The following is a 21,907-nucleotide window of genomic DNA, read 5'->3' on the forward strand; positions in this document are numbered from 1 at the left end:
ACGCCTTTCCCATGTTCACCCTCACTCATACCGCCAGAAGAGACAGGCACTTAAGAGGTGTCAAAGATGCACTTATATGCAGGTACTGCTAATCTGAATGTGTATGTGTGTGTGTGTGTGTGTGTGTGTGTGTGTGTGTGTGTGTGTGTGTGTGTATATAAGAGGAACTCAGGTGAGCAGAGTTCGAAGTCTCTACAGTTCCACAGTCCCAGTGTTGATGAATGGGGTACTTTTAAAGCATCAAAGAAAACCACTGCATTCTTCAAGATGGGACTCCATGGCTTTTTCACATTTCCAGCTCTCCCCACAGACACAGCATCCTCTGTATGAGTAACAAAAGCCACAGGAAGAGCAGTAAGCTGTGACAATACTCCCCTTTCTCCAAAATACCACTCTTCTGTTCTGTTCCATCAAATAAAGGATTCAGATGGAAGTGACATCTGCAGCTGAAGGCTCACTTTTGTCACATAAAAGATTCATAAGCATGGATGCCATTGAGAACCAGTTTAGAGCTGTTCCACAGTGTAGTCAATCGCTGCAAACCGCACAAACCACCCTACCCCTGACCTGCATTCTAATGTACATCTAATTAACCCAAAGAAACCCTCGGGGCACAATATCGGTCTCAAACGGACTCATGCATGTGCATTATGTAAATGTGAATGCTAATTTATTTTATTCATGGTTACAATCACATCTAGTAATGGAGCTTTTTCAGCATGAGAGCGTTTCGGTCCCCTCACACACTGATGCATCATCAGTGCTCATAACTGTTCCTCTACTTTAAAAGAAGCTGCAGTATTCTCTCAACACAAAATTCTAATAACATATCAAGTGGGTTAACACATGTCATGATGATACCCAGTAGAAGTAGCATATGTTTAAAAAACAGGCCCGTTTCCCAAAGGATGCACAGCTTTAGGCAGTGCACCAAACAGCTGGGATTTAGGTTTGCATCTCCACAAGCCTAGCTATATAGCGTATCGGTCAACCTGGCCTTTATATTCAACATTACTGACACTGTTGCATTATAGTGGACAGATATAAGAACTGGCTAAACATTGAAAGAAACAAATCAGACTAGTAAAATAATAATGTCCCCATAAAGGACCTTTATAAGCTGTTCACTTAATCAGTAAGCCAAACCTGATTAGCATGTAATCATATTATAAAAATTCAATTTATTAATTTCACTGAAATGTTTTGAAAAAGCTGACTTTTCACTAGAATGCCAAGTTATTTGTGCTGGGTAAAAAAAGAAGCAGAGTTTCATGTTGGATACCTGACGTGTGCCTCTTTAGCCTTCAACGAGAGATGCTAGGCTAATGGTGAAGACAATCCATCAATTCACTCTTGCAGGTCTCATCTCTGTAATTACATGTGTAAAATTGGTGGTTTGCAGATACTGTTTTTTCAATGACAACAGGATGGCCAATGGTTAATATATAATTCCAATATCACAATGCATTTTTGCATATATATATATATATATATATATATAGCATATTTGTGTTTGTTTCAGCTTGTTGACCAATTACGTTACAAGCCGAACAGCTAATCTGAGTGATCAAACACATTACAAAATAACCACTTTGTTATGGATGTTATGGTTATGGATGGAGATTCTGTCCTTCAAAGCAACTACTATCTAAATCACAGCAACAGTCTGCTAGTGTGAACGTACAGCTGCTTATAATGGAAAATCTTCACTCAGATTGCTGAGCACATTCCACTTAATCCCTGTTTAGGAAACTAATCCATAACTTGTACGTTTAACAGTTTAAAAGGTTTACAACATTGTTACAGTACTCAAAACTAATAAGTCCAGCCTGAGGTCTACAGATCCTGCATCCTGCAAACTGTTATTGTTTCAACACGCTCAATAACAACATCCTCCAGAAGGTTTATTAATATTGATTGCACATAAACACTGCCGGAGTCACTATCAGTGGATAGGCTATTAGTGTAACCATTAAACATCTCATTGCTCTGCTAAAAAATATAGTCTCTAAAGACTTACAGTCAACTACATTCTCTATTATCTCACCAGATATACATGCTGCATGGGGGATCCAACGTGTAGTGCATCAGCATGTATAGATAAAGACTGATAAAACCGAATGTGACAGTAAGAGATCAGGAAGGATGAAAAAATAAGCTTTCTTTAATGTCATTGAGATACACAGACTATGCTAACCTTGGTGTTAGCTGTTCCTTTACAATTTCCTCTTGCCTATTCTTTTACTGTAAATACCACATTCTCTCTTTCTTCATTGTCTTTGCAGGGCTTATATCAAACATGCTATGGAGAAGAGTTGACATTTTAGAAGCTCTAAATGAGTTCTGAATTTTACATACAATCCCAAAAACACACACAGGTAACCCTTTCAATGATTACCTGGAATGTCAAATATCTGAAGTTAAATATGGCAATGAAATAGTAAACCACTACCATTACTTCTCAACTGAAAGGTGAAGAACAGGTATGGCTACAGTATGCATTTCCTCCAAGAACCTGCTCAGCATCTGATATAATAACTGTATTAGAGGAGAAAAGCCATCCATATCCATATTTATATGACACCAATATGCTCCAAAAGCATTTGGTGCTAAATTCTTTCCTAGACGTCCTAGGTTTGTATTCGCTGGTCCAAAAACGGCAGCAGCTGATCGAAGGCGTTTGGAATTTGCACATTAAACCCATATAGCAGTGTGTGGTATGTAGCAGTGGAATAAAAAGAAAGATGTTCAGCATATGAGTGACATTATTTCTGGATGGAAATCCACTTTAATATTCTCTTCCAGGGAGTCACGCTCCATCTCTAACTAGTTCAGCCAGTAATGGTCTACGAGGGACCTTTCTTGTTCTGGCTTCATGCCGCATGCATGGATGTTAAAATGACAAGCTGGCCATTGCGGCAATGAATCTGATATTTTCAGAGCTCTAATGTGTCCCAGAGGTCTGCCATGCAGAACATACTTGGGCTAATAGTGTCATTGCTACCTCATTACCTGTTTCTGAGGAATGGAAGAGGAGTGTCAAACACAGTCCCTGCATACCAGTTAATGATTCAAAGACTTAAATGGCTGCAGTATCCAGCACAATCGAAGAGCAGAGCAAGCAGTTCTGAAAGATCAGATGCATTTTAATGGTTGTTCAGTTGAGAGCAGAGAGCGAAAGAGAGAGTTGTGTGCAAGACAAACTGTGTTCATGGAGTGTAAATTCTCTGGGTTTTGCCTGGGGAGACAAGATGTGTCACCAGTGGTAGAATTGTAACAAATGTTAATGGGGATGGTGAGTTTAAACAACCACAGGGTCATTTGGTTGGTTATAGTCATTTAAACTTAGGACAACCTATATAACTATCAAATCAATCTGCATTGTACAAGAAAACCCTTAAACATCACACAGCTGAAAGAATTCTGCTTGAAGAGTAGGAAAAAAACCTTCTTCCAGTCAATGTCAGAGACATTGGAAAATACCAGCTATTACAGCACAGGGTGCCCTAACATTTTTCATGTAAAATTGCATTTTTTATTAAGAATAATAATAATAATTTTTCTTAAGGTTTTATTTGCTAAGTTATATTACCTCAATTATCTCAATATTGTTCAAATGAAGATCAAAAGTCCATCATTAAATATGCATTTGTTTCACATAACTTTTTAATTTTTTCCATGACTTATAGCTCGTAAAATGGACTGCTTTAGCACATTATCTAGAACCAATTCAAGAGGAGAGAGGTGACCTGTATTTCTTGTTTGACCAGTGAGATGATGTTACCTTGTTTCCCCTTTAAGATTGAGGCCTGGGTGGCAAAGCCAGGAACACTACCTCGACCTTAAGAGACTTTATGAGTATGACCAGAGGGGGACAGCAGTGTGCAGCTGGGGTAACTTGATAAAATGGACAGCAGCTCCTGTGAAACAGATGTGAGTTCCCCTATACGGATCAAAGAGTAACAGAGCACGTGTGACAGTCTTCTGATATGTGTTTAATTGGAACAGCGACTCCACATTGTTCTGTTGAGGCTTTCGTTTAATGGTGCTGATTAAAAGGAGGTTGCCACAACAAAACACATTCTGCAGGGCACAGGGAAATTAGGCCCAGAACTGCGGAAATGAACAGAAACAAAGGGAAACCATTTCATCTACCCACATAAATCAGGGTGTATGAGGAAACATTCTTTAATCTACTGATCTGAGGTGAGAGTTAGCAATTATGCAGAGAAGCCGGGTTCTGGCTCTGCATTCAAGGGTGGCCTATACTGAAAGCAGTTAGGATAAATGTTAAGTCAAGTCTCCGGAGGTTTGCAGAGGTGCGGATGGTGATATAGTTGGGCATCCAGAAGAAAATCTCCAGGTTGGTTTCTAAATGGCTCTGCTCTTTGTTAAATCAGCACATGAGGACCCCATTCGCTTCTCCTGCCCTAATGTGATATCTATAATGAAATCCTAGGACACAGGCCATAGAAAAAAAGCCCATAAAATGGGTCTTCGTTCGAAGATCCCCCGGCACTGACCTTTTGGAATTCATCAAATAAGGCAGGACACAAATAGGTTTAGCCTAAGTCTTAAATCAGTGGATAAGGTCAAGCACATATCTGTGGAGATAAGGTAAAGAGACTTGGGACATGAGACTTTCGGCCGCTGTGGGAGTGTTTTTATCTGCTTTGTGCCGGTTATGTCTGGAGAATTCTCTCAGTTTAGGTTATCATTATCCATTACAAGTTCAAAGAGGCATTACAGCAGACATTTCTTTTCTTCTTCTCTAAGAAATCAGAGTGAGGTCAGGTCTGTCCATCTCTTGTTTTTAGCTGAAGGTGAGAAACATCTCCCCCTTTCTGCTCATTTCAATACTTCACTGCAATGGAGCACACACACCTGCTGACAATGCACTATCCCATAAGTACATAAACAATCACACCAAAGATTGCACAACAGATTAAAACACACACAATCGCACACTCACATTTTCTGTCTCACGCCCACTCTCTCTCCCTCTCTCTCTAGACACACATTGGTTTGGATATCGTCTGGACATTTGCTTTTTGAGACACCACTGAAGATTCTTTGATATGAATCCAATTCCATACTGATTAAACATTTATAAAGACTTATTCCAACTGTCGCTGGGTTTCCATTTAAAGCTTTTGCGATGTTTAAACAAATTAAATTTAAAATAATTAAATAAATGAAAATCTAAAATGTTGGTGACACTAACACTGGCAACATTGAAATTAGAGTTGGCTATTCCAACACAAACTTTTGTCCGTCAAACTGATAATTTTTTTTTTTAATGAAGCTGTTAGCTATTTAACATAGACTTCTTTTGCCAGAATGTGCAATACAGCAGCAAGGATAAATCAACTCGCCATTTTCTCGCCAACTTCAATTTACAACATGCCACCACCATTGTCGGGTGACATGGTTGTGAAAAGATTGTGGGTGGGGTTTTGGTGGCAGTGGCAGTCAAACAATGAAATCTCGTCCATATTCCATACAAGCATCATCAGCAACACTAAAATGTAAAGTAAAGAAAGTGTAAGGAACAATTCTTGTGGTGGGAAATTGTATCGTAGGAGCTATACAGTAATTGCAGAGATTTCAGTCCTTTGTTTCAAGCATATCGAATTGTTTTCTCAGCATATCTTTAACCCTCATAAGTTTTCTACTTACACTATTCACACACCTTCCTCTTTTGGTGGTGCTATTGGAAATAGGAAGAAACATTGTTCTCACTGACAAAGTTAGTCAAGATACTTCCACAACAAGGTATACAGTTACAGTATACATGCGCAGAGAATAAAAAAAAAAAAAAAAAAAGCACTGATATGCAAAATCACTACCAGACTCGATGAAGAATACCCAACCATGACTATGGGTACAACAGAGCAGCTAGAACAGATCCCAGTACCAGTGAGCTAGAGGTTTTGGCTTGTTTATAAATTGTGCTGAGCATCTAAATGGTGAGTAAATTGGTATCATGGCTGCTAATGAACAGAAATACAAAATGAACTACTGTGGTAGTGATAGAGAATTGAAAAAGAACACATAATAGATGAAATCTAGTGGCAGACACCTGGGACCTGCTCCTCTCTGCATATATAGACAGTCTCATGTCCCTTAGAACATCATTAAATGCACAAGAAAATCTTGAAATACTGACTATAAAGCCTTGTCAGGATATCTAACTGTTGTCCTTTCTCTCAATTCCTCGCTATTCCTGAAAGTAATCCTTCAGTAACTGTTTAAAACTAAACAAACATTCCAAACTACCAGTAAATGATCAAATAAACTCGAACCTGATCTATCAAAGTGTGCCCTGAGGAAGTTCACAAAACTTTTTAGAAGATGAGTGTTCAATTCAGATTTTGCTCTTATTAACTGACTGCAGCTTCAAAGAATGTGTGAAAGGCCAACAGCCTAACAGTCTGAGCATGTCACCCTACGCTTGCGGCAGGTTCAAAGCATTCAACCCTTTTCAAAGAGAAGCGCTGATACAACACACATGAGACCCAGATGTGAACGCATGCCCAAAGTGACCACCTAACAGATTTCAGGCCTCTTTGTTAAGTCCTCTGTAAACACAAAGCCAGGTTTAAACAAGTTTAGTGACAGGCTTTGATGGTTACAGCTGCTGACCCCCGACTTGTCCTTAACTTTGGGGATTGCAGAACAAACCAAACTGAGCGAGCGAACACACACACACACACACACACACACACACACACACACACACACACACACACACACGACAAAGAAAGAGCAAGCCATAGACCAAGAGACAAACAGAAAGTGAGAGTTGCTTTGTAAACAGACTAAATACACTGTCCAGTAGATTAATCATCAAAGAGTAAGATTTATTTTGAATATCTGATCTCCCTCCTAGACAAACAAACATGCACACCACCAGCTTCTGACCTGCTTCACTTACACTACTCCAAAAAGGTCACACGTGGCTAGCATATGTCATTTTTACAGGATGACCTCTTAGCGGTTACCTCTACTTAGCCATGACAATTCACAGAAGCTCCACGTCTCTGTCCACCAACCTCGTCAAACCTCATGGGTTTTCACACCCTTTCAGACCTATTTGATTATGAGCTGGAGCTTGGGGCTTGGATTATTTTTAACATATTAAAGAGACCAGTGTCTTTCATACAAAAGTATAGTGCCAAGGGGGACTCATTTTAATCTTTTAACTTGTTCACTAGGACCTGAAAAATAGAAAAATATCACCAAGCTACTACAGAGAACATACCTGGAGATTTCTTGCAGGAGCGTGAGGGCATCATGTAGTTCTGTCTGGGCAGCAGGGGCGAGGACGGCAGGGACATGGAGACCCCTTTAGACAAGCTGAGCCTCAACCTCTCTTCATTAGGACAAAGAGCAGCACTGCCAGGATCCTGCACAGCACTGCCCAGCCCTCTCCTCTGGGCACCAAGCAAGTGTGGTTCACCAACTAGAACAACAGAACCAGATTAAAAGTGTTAATGTTATTGGTGCATCATACAAACCAAAACAAGAAGAAATGTGGTAATCACACAGCAGATAAACTGTCAATCTAATGCCCAGTTCAGCTTAACTGTGAAAAGTCTGTATGATGGGCTTTGTGTGTTAATATTAGTCATTCGGAGCTATACAGGTTGTAACACACATCATAATTATCCTAATTGCCTTTCGAAAGTGGTGGTTGCACATGTATAATGTGTCTGACTTGCTTCCAACAACTGAATTACCCAAATACTTTCCAAGAAAAACAAGTAAAGCACCCAGAGTTTTCCCTTCCAAAAAGAAATTAAAAGGAGTAGGTGTTCTTTTAATCCATCAAATGCAGAGGCGAAATGTAGAGAGAAAGCACTCTAACACACAATGCCAGAGGAAATCACAGGAGCTTTTCAATAACAGCCTAAAATAAGTTGTTTATGTGGTTTACTGCAATTCAAATGACAATTACCTTCAAATATTAAATAACAGGATATTATATAGTTACGGCACAGTGGCAGTTACATAGTTTTAGCTGTGAGTTTGAAACAATGGCCAAGACAGAATGCAACATGTCTACTTTAAGGGTACTTACATCTATATTAGGTGAGCCATTTCTAGGAATTACAGCCTTTTTTATGAACTCTTCCCTTATTTCAGAAGACATAAATAGAACTGTCAGGCTTAAGTTCTGAAGGTTCCACATTTTGGCCGCTGATGAAATCCATATATGATTGATCAGTATGTTCTGAGTTACTGTCCTTTGGTAAGGTCAATTACTCTCCATGCGATGCTCCTACAGACTTCTGAGTTCACACTGCTGCTGCTGCTGCTTACAATCACATCTAGAGAATGACTGATCTGTGGTTTTGAGGCAGATACTGATTGCAGAATTTAGTACGCTGGCCGATACCGATCAAAGGAAAGGCTGAATTCCACATTAACCTTTCCAGTCTAACCTGGTAATGCATCATCGTGCAGGAATTCTGCAGTGTTCCTACATGGCCTCTCAAGATGAAATGTACTTAACTTTTTGGAATCACCCACATTTAAAATGCAGTGGAACTCTATGAATTCCCGTGCACTGACCTTGCGTAACACTAAAGCAACTCAAAAACATGAATCATATAATCAGCTGAACTATCGTCCAATCGCATATTTTGTCCGAAGATTGTCCGAAATCGATAAATAGCCAAACGATAACTTTCATCTCTAGGAGAGACTCACATCATCAGGAAAGAACATTGACACAATCAACTGATCAAGTTTGATGCATTTTGTTTTCTAAAAATCGGTTGTCAGTAGAGCTGGGGGGGGGGGTATTCCTCTCGACATCCATAGCAACATGCTGCTTGTGCATAGGTATTGGCTAAAAAGCAGCAATGTGAGAACTCCCGGTTGTGACTGGTGTAGTCAGCGAGACTCCAGGAGAAACCCTAATGTCATGTGGGCTAATATCTCTTTCTGCTAGACATGGTAGGCCTGCACTCTGCATCCCTTAACAATTTCCCTGAGCTGCAGTGGGCCTCTCTCAGCAAACGAGTCTAACACACTCACTGTCTCCTCTCTGGCTGGAGGAAACTGATGAGAAAGTCAGATTCTAGTTCCAAAACGTAAGCATGGGCTGAGACTGTAATATCCAGAGCAACATCAAGCTGCAGCCACATTTCTAAACCTTCCCTGCAGGAACCATACATATACTTCCCAAAATAACCTAAACACATAAACTGCCTCTGCACTGGACATAACAACTGGGGGTAGTCATATGTGTTGAGCAAGTGTAGGGGATTTCTACCCCCCCCCCCTCATCTCTCAGCTTCAGAGATGAGATTATTATGGCTGAGAGGCTGCAGCCAGAACTTTAAGGAGGTGAAGAAACACACTATTTTTTACTACCTCTCTCACATCAACACCATGAAACAAAGATGTGCATTGTTTTAAAATGTACGTAAACTTCAGAGAATGCCAGCAAACAGGAAGCAGTTGTGCCCCAAGTAACACCTCGGCCAGACTTCAGACTCTCTCTAGTTCCCATGAATCACTCTGTGGGGATAAAGCTCTGATCCTTATGATCTCTAGAGAAACACCATGATCTCAAAGGGCACAAGAAACATTCCCAGGAAAGCCAGGTCCAGGAATTTGCTTTCGGCAACCGAATTCCTTTATATGGTAAAGTAGCTGGGTGTGTGTAGGTTTTGTAGACCCAATTACACAGGCTACTGAACCCGACAATAGTTACACAGACCTGGAGAAAGCAAAAAGAGAATGCATATCCAATTTCATCCATGTAGAGCCGATTCCACATAGAAATATTTGCAAACTACAAATGAGAAAGTGTCTGGGTTCTGAGCTGACAAGGGGCCACAGCAGACACTCCGACAAAGAGCTGGTGCTCACTTCTACAGAGCGCTAGTGTCAACAGCTACAACCAGCCACTTCAGTGAAAAGAGTAAGCTGGTCCTAAAGTGTATGAAAAGGGGGCCCTTTTGCTGATAGGCTTCTCATGAATGCTCATCTCAACTATTCTGCTTTCTCAGATGTGTGGACAAAAATCCTCTAAATGATCCAAACAGTTGATGTTAAATTAAAAGCCAAAATGTTTTGGGGAGTTTTTGCAACCTTTCATTTTTGCTTTATTAGTAGAACCATCAGGCCATTTTAGGCCTTTAGAAATGATGTCCTGTGGTGTCTACAGTAGGTAGATACAGTCATGTGAGCTCTCCAATTGGATAGGCCTTCAGGCGCTGGACTGAAGGTGTTACACACCAGATTGGGGAGGAAAAAAAAAAAAAAAACACGAGCACCAAATCAGCAAAAAATAAGTGACAGTGGAATTAACCAAACAGCCTTGATTGACTATAAGTGGGACCAATATCAAGATCCTAGACAGTCCTAGACACATCACTATTAAAACAATAAAAAATGACAAGCGTCAAATGTTTTACCCATGTTCACATGCATTAGCCTAGCGCTAACATACAGAACAGTAGCAGTAACAAATTAGAATTACTGTAGACATGGACATATGGACAGGTCACCACAGAGAGTAACACAAACTGACAAAGAGAGTCATACCGTATTAAAACAGGAAAAAAGAAAAAAACTGCCAATCCGATTCAGCTAGCCATACTCAACTTTCACAACAGGACGGAAATCAGAGAAATCTCTGAAGTACACCAGATGTCCAAATGTTTGTGGGCATACAGCTTGTCTAATCCATGTGGAGAAGTACTGCCAATAGAATAGGACTCTCCAGAGCAGATAAACATGAACCTATTGGCACCATGCCTAATGCCAGGCATGGGCAAGAGGGGTATAAAGCCCCCAATAATTGAGCTGTGAATGTGAGCTGCGTGTTCTTTGGAATGATGGTGCTCCACCCAGTACTTTTAGAGTGTTTGGGAGTTGGGGATAAGGTGGAATCGTGTTCATCCAACATCCTGACCTCATTAACATTGTTGCTGAATGCAATCCAATCCTCACAGCAATGGTCCAAAATCTTGTAGAAAGCCTTCCCTGGACAATAGAGACTGTTACTCCAACAAAAGCAGGTAAAACTCAGCACAATACGAAGGTTTATTTGCTTCAGGTCACTCTCAGGTAGAAAAGAAGTCCCAGTTGTTTACAAAAATGGAGCTCTGTTAACTGATGCTGTGATCAATAATATAATTATGTCATAAATAAAGAATTTTCCAGAGTGAGTGCTGTGGACACAAGAACAAGAAGCTAAATATGTTTTACTAAGAAGGGACATTCTGATCCACGTCACATGGTTTAGAGACAGCAGGACCAATCTGTCATTTCCAACCACAGCCTGGAAAACAAGAGATGCCACATGAAAAGCTGCCAGGCCAGCACTGTCCACACAAAAGAATGAATCATGATCTGACCACAGAGAGAAAAAGAGAGCTAGAAAGCGAGCAAACGAACGAGTGCAAGAGCACAAGAGCATAAGAGCGTAAGTGTGAGCCCAAGATTAAGAGTATAGTACAGCAAAATGACTAAATTAATATGAAAGGGCAAAAAAGAACCATAGCCTGAATTCACCTCAATCAAGTCTATTCCTGAGCTCCTGGCCTGGACCAGACCAGCCCAGTCCAGTCTTGCACTGCAATTTCAGCCTTGCTGAGGCAGAGGAAACCAGCCTTTGCTAATTATACACTGCAGCTAGAGGATGTGAAAATGATTACAGACTCACTCCATCCTTTTCCATTTCTAGAGAGTCGGGACAGGGCCAAAGAGTCCACACACTGCCAACCTATGTGCTGATCTTTTTTATTAAGATATTCATTTGATGACCGAAACTAATCAACAACTAAACTGGAGGAGTCTTTGGAGCTTTGGAGGACAATGTCGGGTACAATGAATCAGACCTGATTTATGTCTGCATGCTTCCTTTATGAGCTGTCTCATTGTGTTTTCCCATAGAAAGATGAGGGCTACAGTGCTGTAAGCTCCTGTGACGTGTAGGTGTGTGTTTTAGTTAACCTTGCGAGTAGCTCATCAATCTCTATAAAAACTTTATGTCGCTATGTCTCCCTCACACCCTGGCACTGTATTGTAAGGGGATCCAAAGTTTTTCATGTTATACATGAATACCTCTAATTCAATTTAAACCATGAGTCTATAATGTTGTGTTGTGTGACCAAGACCTTTAAAAACATGCATTCTTATACTGGAAATGAGATCTGATCACTGGAGACGCAATGAAATTCTGGATGAAAACAGCTATCGTCCACAGGACGATGTAATGGGTCAACAGAGGTCAGGTCCTAGAATGAGCTACATACAAAAAAGTTAATGATAAAGAACCTTCATACAGTAGACTAACAAAAAAGTGCTACTTCAGCATTTTTAAACTCTAACTTTTGAATGGAAAGACTAACTGTCAGCGAGGGAGGGTGGTGCAGAGGGAGTTGAGGATGTGTGTGTGTGTGTGTGTGTGTGTGTGTGTGTGTTCTTCCAGCCTATATTACCTTCCTGTCAGTTCATTTGATAGACGACTATAAGAGCGAAGAATAATTTAATGCAGATTCTCTTTGTCAGAGGCACAAAGCAGACCGGGTACAGGACAGTGCAGCAGTGGGGGATTCTGCTGCAAGACTGAACCCCAATGAGCTGCTCATTTTCACTACAGAGAAACCATGAGCCACACAGACAAAAGATCCTACCACACTCATGATACAGAGAGAGAGAGAAAAAGAGAAAGAGAGATTGATCAGGGCTGTGGAAGTTTTGGGGGGTACATGTGCTGGGATTACACAGCATGAAGCTGCCACTTTGAACTTGATTACAATGCTGTCCCACTGTTCAGCAACTCAGTTTTACTCCCACACACATACACCACTGTAAAAAGATATCCAAGCATCCAAGCATTTCCAGGGGAAACCATAACTCACTCAAAACAAACAATTATCTGATAATAAAATGTGACAAATTCTGATATAATGCTAAAAGCAATAAGTAAATGTATCATTATTAGGAGTGACAATATTATAAATAATAAAGTAGTTCTGTTGCTCCTCTCTAATTTGAAAAAAACTTGACTCTGCCCATAGTGGAAAACTAAAGCATTATCTGGTTGCACACAGAATGACCCGTATCAATCAAGTACAGCTCGGCTTGACCCACCATGCTTCATGATGCATGGAAGACAAGCATCCAGCCTGGCTCCTAAGCGGTGGAACAAACTTCCCCTGGGTTTCAGAACAGCAGGGTCACTTTCTGTCTTTAAACGCCTACTGAATACCCATCTCTTTCAAGCGTGCTTCAGCACTCATCATTCACTTATTAAAAGACAGTATGTTGAACATTGTGTACCCAAGTATCCATACAGCATCTAAGCTAATCTTTTGGATTATAGCCTACAAAAAGTAGCGAAGGGAAAACAGCGAAGCACTTTTGTAAGTCTCCCAAATGCCTTAATATCTGAATCAAACTTTACACTAAATCAAAATTACATTAACACAGATACATGAACATTTACATTTATGGCATTTAGCAGACGCTCTTATCCAGAGCAACTTACAAAGGTTACTTGTATTACAGAGGTGGGCCAATGTAGTGTTAGGAGTCTTACCCAAGGACTCTTATTGGTGTAGCGCAGCACAGTCACCCAGACCGGGAATCGAACCCTGGTCTCCCACATGGCGTTGCAACTGGCAGGTAGTGGTGTTATCTGTTGCGCCACAACAACCAACAGTGTGAACAGATTCACACTGGCTACTGGTGTAACTCACAGCAATGCGTCCTCATGTAGGGTTGGTGGTATATCTGTAATACTGTATAATGCAGTGTTTATAAATGCTCAAGTATCTCAAAATGAAGACGAGTCTGATGTGTCAAATTCTGTTGTGTGTCTATCTAGTACACAGTCAAAAACCCATTCCCCCATGTGCACTTCAGAGAGCCACAGGGTGGAGGCAGAGTTTTGTGACATGCTGCAGAGTTCAATTAAAAGCTGAATGAACAAATCTCCTAAATGTGGCTCAAGGCAGTTAAAACTTTATCCTTTAAACATGTAGAACTGGAGTTGGATCATGGTCAGTGCTGTGGCATTTAGCCTGCTGGCTAAAGTATCTAAAACTAGACAGCCGGCTACGAGTCCAAACACAGCAGAACCGGGCTCATTTCACCATTCCATTACTCAGACACAAGTTTTTATCATTACAACTAGTGCTACCAGTTCAGCAGTTAGCCAATAGCAGCTGCACCGAGCTGTCTTATACTCTGATACATCTGTAGCTGAGCTAGCTAAGCAAAGGGTAGCTTAGTGAGTGGGCTACATATCACAAACCACAGGGGGAAACTTTCAATTAATTTTTTTGCCCTACCAACACCAAATGCTCCATCTGTGTCACTGTCTAAAGTGTTCCATCCAAAAACTGATATTCAGAAACACATGAACTGTAGGGTTCCTACTGCTGCTTTCATCAACTGGCTATTTTACCTGGATGCTCTTTAACAGTAGGTAAGGGAAGGAAAGGGACAAATGAAAATGAAAATAGATCCATCACTACAGAATCCGTCTCTGCTACCTGAATTCCGAGACTTGAGGCTGGTTTTTAAAATCAGATGCTGACTGATGATCATGCAGTACCATACACAAAGTCTTAGGAGTACACTGCAAAGATCATGACTCCATAAGGTAACACAGACAACAAAACTAACCAAGTGACATGTTGGGTGGTAAATATTGTGCACCACAACTTTTTACCCATTTCCAAGTTTCAAATTCCGTCTCTGGCTTTTATTAAAAAAGCATTCTAATATATGGCTTTGCCTAGACAGAGACAGAGTGACAGACTGATATGAAAGACAGAAATTACATCTTTTTGGCCTGGGGATGAACACGTCTGTCTCTTTTTCACACACTTTGACATTTCTGTGGCATTCAACAGTGCAACACTGACAGCCTACCCCTGTGCCAGTATCATAAATCAAAAAAAAAAGAGGGGAGAGGGGAAAGAAAAGAAACAGAAAAGAAACACATATGAATATCATTTCCACATCTTTACAAGACGGAAGCTAATCCTGTTTAATTTGAATGCATTAGATACAGGTCTTTAAGGCCTGGAGGCCATCTGCTAAAGAGCCTTGATGGGAACAAATGAGTCGATTAATCCTGGCCGATGCTGTGGGCTGTTGGACTGATGGTCTGCTGGACAATGTGGCTCAGCGTTAGTGCAGAGCTCTGTGGAATGTCTTTCCCAGTAGCCTCGAGGGAACACACAGAGGAGGCCAAGAGCCATGACATTTCCCATTTCTCTTCATAAGCGCTTCATTTCTGCTGGCCTGGGAAAAGCGCCCGCACCAAAGTGATGTTCTCAGCCACATGTTTATCTCGGACGAGAGCACAGGAATAGGAGTGCGCTCTTTAAAACACACTTTAGCCTTGAAAACTGGTGCAGTGACATTTTAAGTGTCTGTGTGTGTTTATGTCACATTAATGACGGCGTCAGAGATTTAATGACTGCAGGCTGGCCAGGTGTGCCAGTAAAAGAGCAGCATCAGCAGCAGTGTGTTACATTCACACATGTATATCAATAAAGTCCAGAACGACTCCAGCAGACACACTGGAACCAGAAAGACAGAGCCATGGTGAAGCTATTATGGGGTATGTGGGGTCTGCAGATATTATTAACATCCAAAGCCACAAAGACGACAGAAGGACATGATGTTTCCATAATAATTTTAAATACGGTGTATAGAATATTTTTAAAAGTAAAAAAGGATGAGCTTGTTTTTTTAATGCTTTGTCTTTTCGTTATCTTGCACTCTTCTGTCAACACACAAAACAAACAGAACACCATGAGCCCTTTTATACCTGCCATTAATGTGTGTTTTTGGCGACTGGATCACGTTCAGAGCTTGTCCGCATGAAACGCCAGGTGTAAAACACCCCCAAGATGGTGATAAGCTTATGATTGGATTACAAACCACTTTTGGAGGTAGTCTGAGACCCTCTGTGGGTTCGCATTCGTTTACCAGTAGATGCGAGACATATAAGAGTTTGATCCCTTGCGGTTAAAATAGTCGGTCACATCCTGATACAGCCGTTAAGGAAATCCGTGGACCATCTATTGTTCAACTGCATTGTAGAACCACCACTGTTCCTCTAAACTGTTCAGTCTCCCGTAGCAGGACCATTCAGATGAAAACCTTGGTTACCAGAAGTATAATGGAAATTATGTACGCGCTGGTGAGCTTTTTACACAGATCTCATCTGGTCACTCTGACGCATAATATCTAGATACTATCCAGAATACAAAACAAATGTCAATGTCAGGTATGACCGTATTGGCATGAATTCTGCCCTGTGTGAATAAAAATAACTGGCCACTTAATCAACACATTCGTTAAATTTAAACTACAAACTAGACACATAGTTGCTGCCAATTATCAACAACCCATTTCCAGCAATGTGAAGTGGGCTAAAGGGCCTTTTTCCGAAGCTCTGGTATTCCAACACGCCACAGTTAGATTAGTTTTTTTCCCCAAATCTCCAGTGGTGAATTTTCCCAGAAGTGACCACAAGTCTTTCAGAACCCAAACAGGGCTCTGGTTACATCTGGCACAAATCAAAGACAGCATATACCCCAGTAAGAACATCATATTAACCGTCAAACATGGTGGTGGTAGTGTGTTGACGTAGGGCTGTTTGCTGATCACTACTTCAGTGACTGGGTGACTTGCTATGGTTGACAGAAGCATGAATTCTGCTCTCTATCAGAAAATTCTGCAGGAGATTGCCCGGTCTTTAGTCTGTGGTCAGCAAGTCACATACAACTGAAAGTCCAAATTTGAACTTGTTGAGATGAACTCACTGAGATGCTGTGGCAGGACCTTAAGCAGCCATGCTCGAAAGCCATCCAATATGGCTGAATTAAAGCAGTTCTGCAAAAGAGAATGGGCCAATATTCCTCCACAGCAAAGACTGAAAATACTGTTTTAATAACAACGTTCTGTTTATTCTATGTTCTGCTGGTGTTATACTATTTAGTGTGACTAATATGCAAAAATAGAAGAATTATGAATTGGGCAAATATGTAATAGCATTCTACAAACTTGCATAAGAATCTGTCCTCAGTTTGAGAGCTACAATGAGATGATAAGACAGAGGAGAGTACTGCTTAAACATCAAAGCTAGCAATTTCCCTTCGTTAAAGTTTCCTTAATCCAGGGTTTTAAAGCGATTTTAAGGGATTCACTTATGACTAGTGTTGGCTAAATCTTAAAGCATATTTATTCCATGATCAAACATGTACAAGTCTACTAGCTAAGAAAATCACTATTCATTCCAGTTTGACACAGCAATTATCCTGAACATAAATGAGGACCTGACAGAATTCTGAAACTTAGTAGTATAAGTTAATAATAGTAACAGACATCCACACACGAAGGTATTTAAATAAAGGTACAGTGCCGTATTGCAAATTATAATCTTTAACCCCAAGCCACTAGTGTCTCAGGTTCTGCTGAGCAGTGAGCACTCATTTCATAAATAGGGCAGCTGAAGAAGCCAATACAACACACAGGTTTACATTTTCAGCGCTCTATCAAACATGTTTCAACTCATTAAAACCAGTCCTACCAGTGAAACACATTGTCTTAACATGTTCTGTTTTCCATGTTAATGCTGTGTTGTGTTTTCTGAAAGCTCCAGAGGCCAACTCCTGTTTCCTGTTCAGGGTGGTGGACGGTCAATGGTTGCTGTGGTGATGTGTTAGCATACAGGGCTAGGCTCTTAGAGCAGCCATGGAAAGGTCAGAGGTTAATAGCAGAATTTGATTGACATTAGCACAGGCCAATAAGTAAGGGTTCTACATACAAGGCAGGGTAGGTCACGAGAACAACAGTTGACACTAGACAAAAGGTAGTCTCTGCTGAGGCTTATTGCCTATTGAGTGTGTTTAAATGGAGGAGATTCTCACACAGAGCAAGCCCCTCTGATGGAGCATAATCCCTAATATAAGCAAAGAGTCTAAGTAGAACTGGTGGGACTCCCCTGTGCAGCTGGATTCTAAAGTACTTTACTGGCCTTTAAGCAAAGCTGTACCTAAATCTACATTATTTTGATGCTGTCTTCTGGAACGTAACACTGTCATTAAACAAGTACAACAAAATCTGCATTTGCACTGTTGACTACAATGTTTAGAATTAAGGCCTTCATGCACCAAATGCTTTTTTTTACACTGCAGTTTAAATTGCTTTTGGAAAAAAAAAATAAGACTGTTGTTTACAACTCCAGAGACAACAGTGATTGGTCAAGTCTGCAAATATCGAAAAGAGGGTGATTAATATAATCACTCCGTGTGTGGCATTCAGTGTGTAATTGCATTCAGTGTGTAATAGCATTCAGTAAGAAACATAGGGAAATAATTGTACTAGCTAAGCTCATAAACATCCTGATGTCTAATAACACTGGAAGGCACTTTAAAAAGCAGTATGATAAGAGGCTACGGGTAACTGTTAAATGAAAATAATTAAACTTTGCACATCTGCTGTGTTTGTAGATGACAGAAAATAGCTTTGTAGCTTTGTTAGCACAGGGCTGCTGCATTTAGACGCACCACCATTCTGGAATACAGTGTTGTGCTGCTGATGTGTGAGGTTTTAAAGGACAATCTCAGCTTTTTCCCCCCAACTCAGGGAAGTTCCTAGGACAGTCTGCTCAATTGTGTAAAGAACTTAACAGAACTTTAAATAAAAATATCATCACTGGACCTTCCCTGCTGCAATCATACCAGAAGGCAATGGGTAGAAAAAGCAGGAAACAAGACCTATCGTGAGGGCACTGCCTCGATGTGTGGAGCCCATTATTCCTCTTCTCTTTGAAAGCACAAGAGAAAAGATAAGAGGCCATTACTTGAGTCATGCTCCTAAATGATCACAGAAATGGAGGTAAACTATTCATCTACAGTCAGGCACAAAGATAAAGAGCACCGACACACCTCTCGCGAGCTTAGGAGAGCAGCAGAGAATGGCACAGCAACAGCAACTCAAGATACTAACAGCACATCTACAGTGAACTCTTGACCTTTTTGTTATCTCTCGTTTGGATAAACCACTGATGTAACTGCTCCGTTATTGTTGGGAGGGAACTATGGAATAAAAGGGTGTTTTTATAAAATAATTTAACCTTACAATGAGAAATTATATATACACACACACACACACACACACACACTCATTCACATAGGGCCATTAGCGTAAACCTGAAAAACATAAACTGTTGATGCACATTATGCAAATTGACGTATTACTGTAATCAAGGATGTCGATTGCATCACAGAATTGCCCTGACCCTAATTCAAAACAATATTGAAATTATATTGGTCCTGATCATTGCATAGCACAGACGGACTTTCATGCATTTCAAAACATTTCAGTTTTTTTTAGTTCTTTAGAATTGCAGAAGGTTTGGCAATGCTGGGATGCTGTGCTGTAACATCTGTATCTGTAACCCTATAGAAAGACATTTTACCCTCCTCTTTACAGCTAATACAGCTAAGCCCTAGTTTCTACATATCTTCACAGTCACACAAAAACTTTGTAGCTCCATTTTTGCGGTTTTCCACTTTTTCACATAATCTGGCAGCTGTTCTTTATTTAATGTCCCAACTGCATAATAAATAGACCGATAGAAATGCCCCACAATGACTTGGAATTCAATCTTTTTAAATACATTCCACTGAAAGTTAAGAATGTTTGTTCTTTCTTTTGTAAAACTGGAATTTCTGCAATACAAGCTTTTTGCGTGACAGCAACAGCATGCAGGCATCATCACTGGCACCAGCATCAATAGTTTTTTCCATGAAGAACACTGAATAACGGCTCTGGTCCAGATTGCTGCATCCCTAACATCTTGTCCTCCTGTTCATCAGAAAGAAATAAGTCATTTTGTTCATGTTATTTTCTTCTGGACGCCTAACACATCTTACAAAGCCTAACACATCTTACAAAGCCTAACACATCTTACAAAGACTTTCTGGCTTCCATTTGGCAATAAAAACCATACACTGAGAGTGTACAGAAGTCACATACTGAGTGATGTGAACCTTGCTCATGACTTCTGTTTTACAGGATGCAGATATTATAAATGTCTTCACTGCAAGAGAGGTACACAAAGCTCCATGCTGGAAAATCAACAACTAGGCAAACTGAACTGCGCAGTGGGGTTCGACACTTAGAAGCCAGCAGGATGGACTCTTGGACCCCAATGCAACTTACACACAAGTAGCTGTTTAGCAGATCAAAGGGGAGCCTTCCTTCAGGCATTATGTGTGTCTGACTGTGCGCTCAGACACACCAACTCACACACTCTAATTCACACACTAATTAGAGCAGTGTGTGACCAACTGTTCTTCTGAACACACCCCATAACAGCCTTAATTAACACCTAACGAGAACCAGAGCAATCAGTGACTGAACTAAACAAAACACTCAAAATATGTCCACTCCATCAGGCCTTAAAAACACATCCTACGACACTCTATAAACACTCAATAAACCCCAGAAATGTGTGCATGGCGACCCCACCCCATGACCAAAACGAACAAGCCTGCTGCATGCTAATACACAACTCTGGGAATCAGGAAAGCAGTGGAGCTGTATGCTGATTGATTCAGGTGCTTCTGGGCTTTGTTCACACTGCGTGTTAAATCAGATTTATGTCAGCGGTATGTCTAGTCTGTGGGTTGAAGTTACGAGAGACCAAATCCAATCTGTATGGTAAGACTCTAGTTGTATTTGCTTGCAAACTCCTATCTGGCCACATTGATTGCCATGGCAACAACAGAAGGGCAAAACAGTCCTAGCCAGTCACACTTCTGAGCTTAGATAGTGATGTATATGGTTACTTAACTACTAATAGCTAAGAGAATGATCACATTGCATTTCTCACTAATGCTGCAACATGAACATGAACGGCAGTAGGCAGACCTGGTCAGTTCTTGCACTTCCACTGACATTCAGACACAGCCTTTGAGTTCAAATCCTCATTGAAGTGGTCACTGCGTCACTTAGGACCATAATAAGACTGTAATAAGAGGCGTTAAAAGCTTCAACTCCCTTGGTCATTTTTGAGTTTCAGCTAGAATATGAATTATGTTACACAGGTGGGAGATTGTAGAGTTAAGAGTAGAGCTGGGCCATATGACAATATTATATCGAAATGTTATCATGGTACACAATATGCTTTTATGAGTGTATCGTAGATATCTCTAAGCACTGATTATCTGTGGAGTGCAGCATATTTTGAGTATAAATCACTGTACTCACCAAATAAGAGTATTTGGATAGCAGTTTTACACTGTTGGTGAATTTTTTCTACATGATGAAATATTGTGATAAATATAGTAAAACATGTCTTTAGATATTGTGATCTAAAAAAATCCAGTTAAGAATCTGAAGTTTCAGGCCCTGGTTAGAGAGCACGGAAGGTAATTTAAGAGCTCATAGGGGAAAAAACTATTTGGTATGAAAGTGCCACCAAATTAGAAACTGCATACATTTTCAGTCAGGAAAAAAAACTAACCAACTTAGTGTGAATAGGTCTTTCAGTCCTGTGACATTATTACAACATGCAAATCATGCTATTAAAACATGCTAACTAATCAATTATGTCTTTTGTTATTGACTATTATTTATATAAATCACCACAATTATCACTATTAAAAATGTCAATAAATTGTTTCAGCCCTTCACACCACTAACAATTATGTCAACAGCAGCTCACTCCCAAAACACACAACCCCTGAATCTCCACCAGGTCACTGATACACTGTTCTAACCCATCTCCCAGTGTGACTGGACCTCCTCCCATGGTAGCATAGAACTAAGATAACACTGGTTTTAAAGAGCAGATTGACATAGAGAATGACATCACTTTATTCCCACCACCACCATCCTGAAACAA

At 40.5% G+C, this 21,907-nt stretch overlaps 1 protein-coding gene across 3 annotated transcripts in view; it reads right to left on the reverse strand.

Moving 5' to 3' along the window:
• tanc1b (tetratricopeptide repeat, ankyrin repeat and coiled-coil containing 1b) overlaps positions 1-21,907 on the reverse strand; it is a 139,048-nt gene that overhangs the window by 93,295 nt on the left and 23,846 nt on the right. For all 3 annotated transcript variants that reach the window (XM_072685746.1, XM_072685744.1, XM_072685745.1), the window contains exon 3: positions 7,265-7,465. In XM_072685746.1, the coding sequence (XP_072541847.1) occupies positions 7,265-7,465 (201 nt within the window). The remainder of the gene's footprint in view (positions 1-7,264; positions 7,466-21,907) is intronic.

Source organism: Salminus brasiliensis, chromosome 8 (genome assembly GCF_030463535.1).
Source record: "Salminus brasiliensis chromosome 8, fSalBra1.hap2, whole genome shotgun sequence".
In the NCBI taxonomy this organism is placed as follows: Eukaryota; Metazoa; Chordata; class Actinopteri; order Characiformes; family Bryconidae; genus Salminus; species Salminus brasiliensis.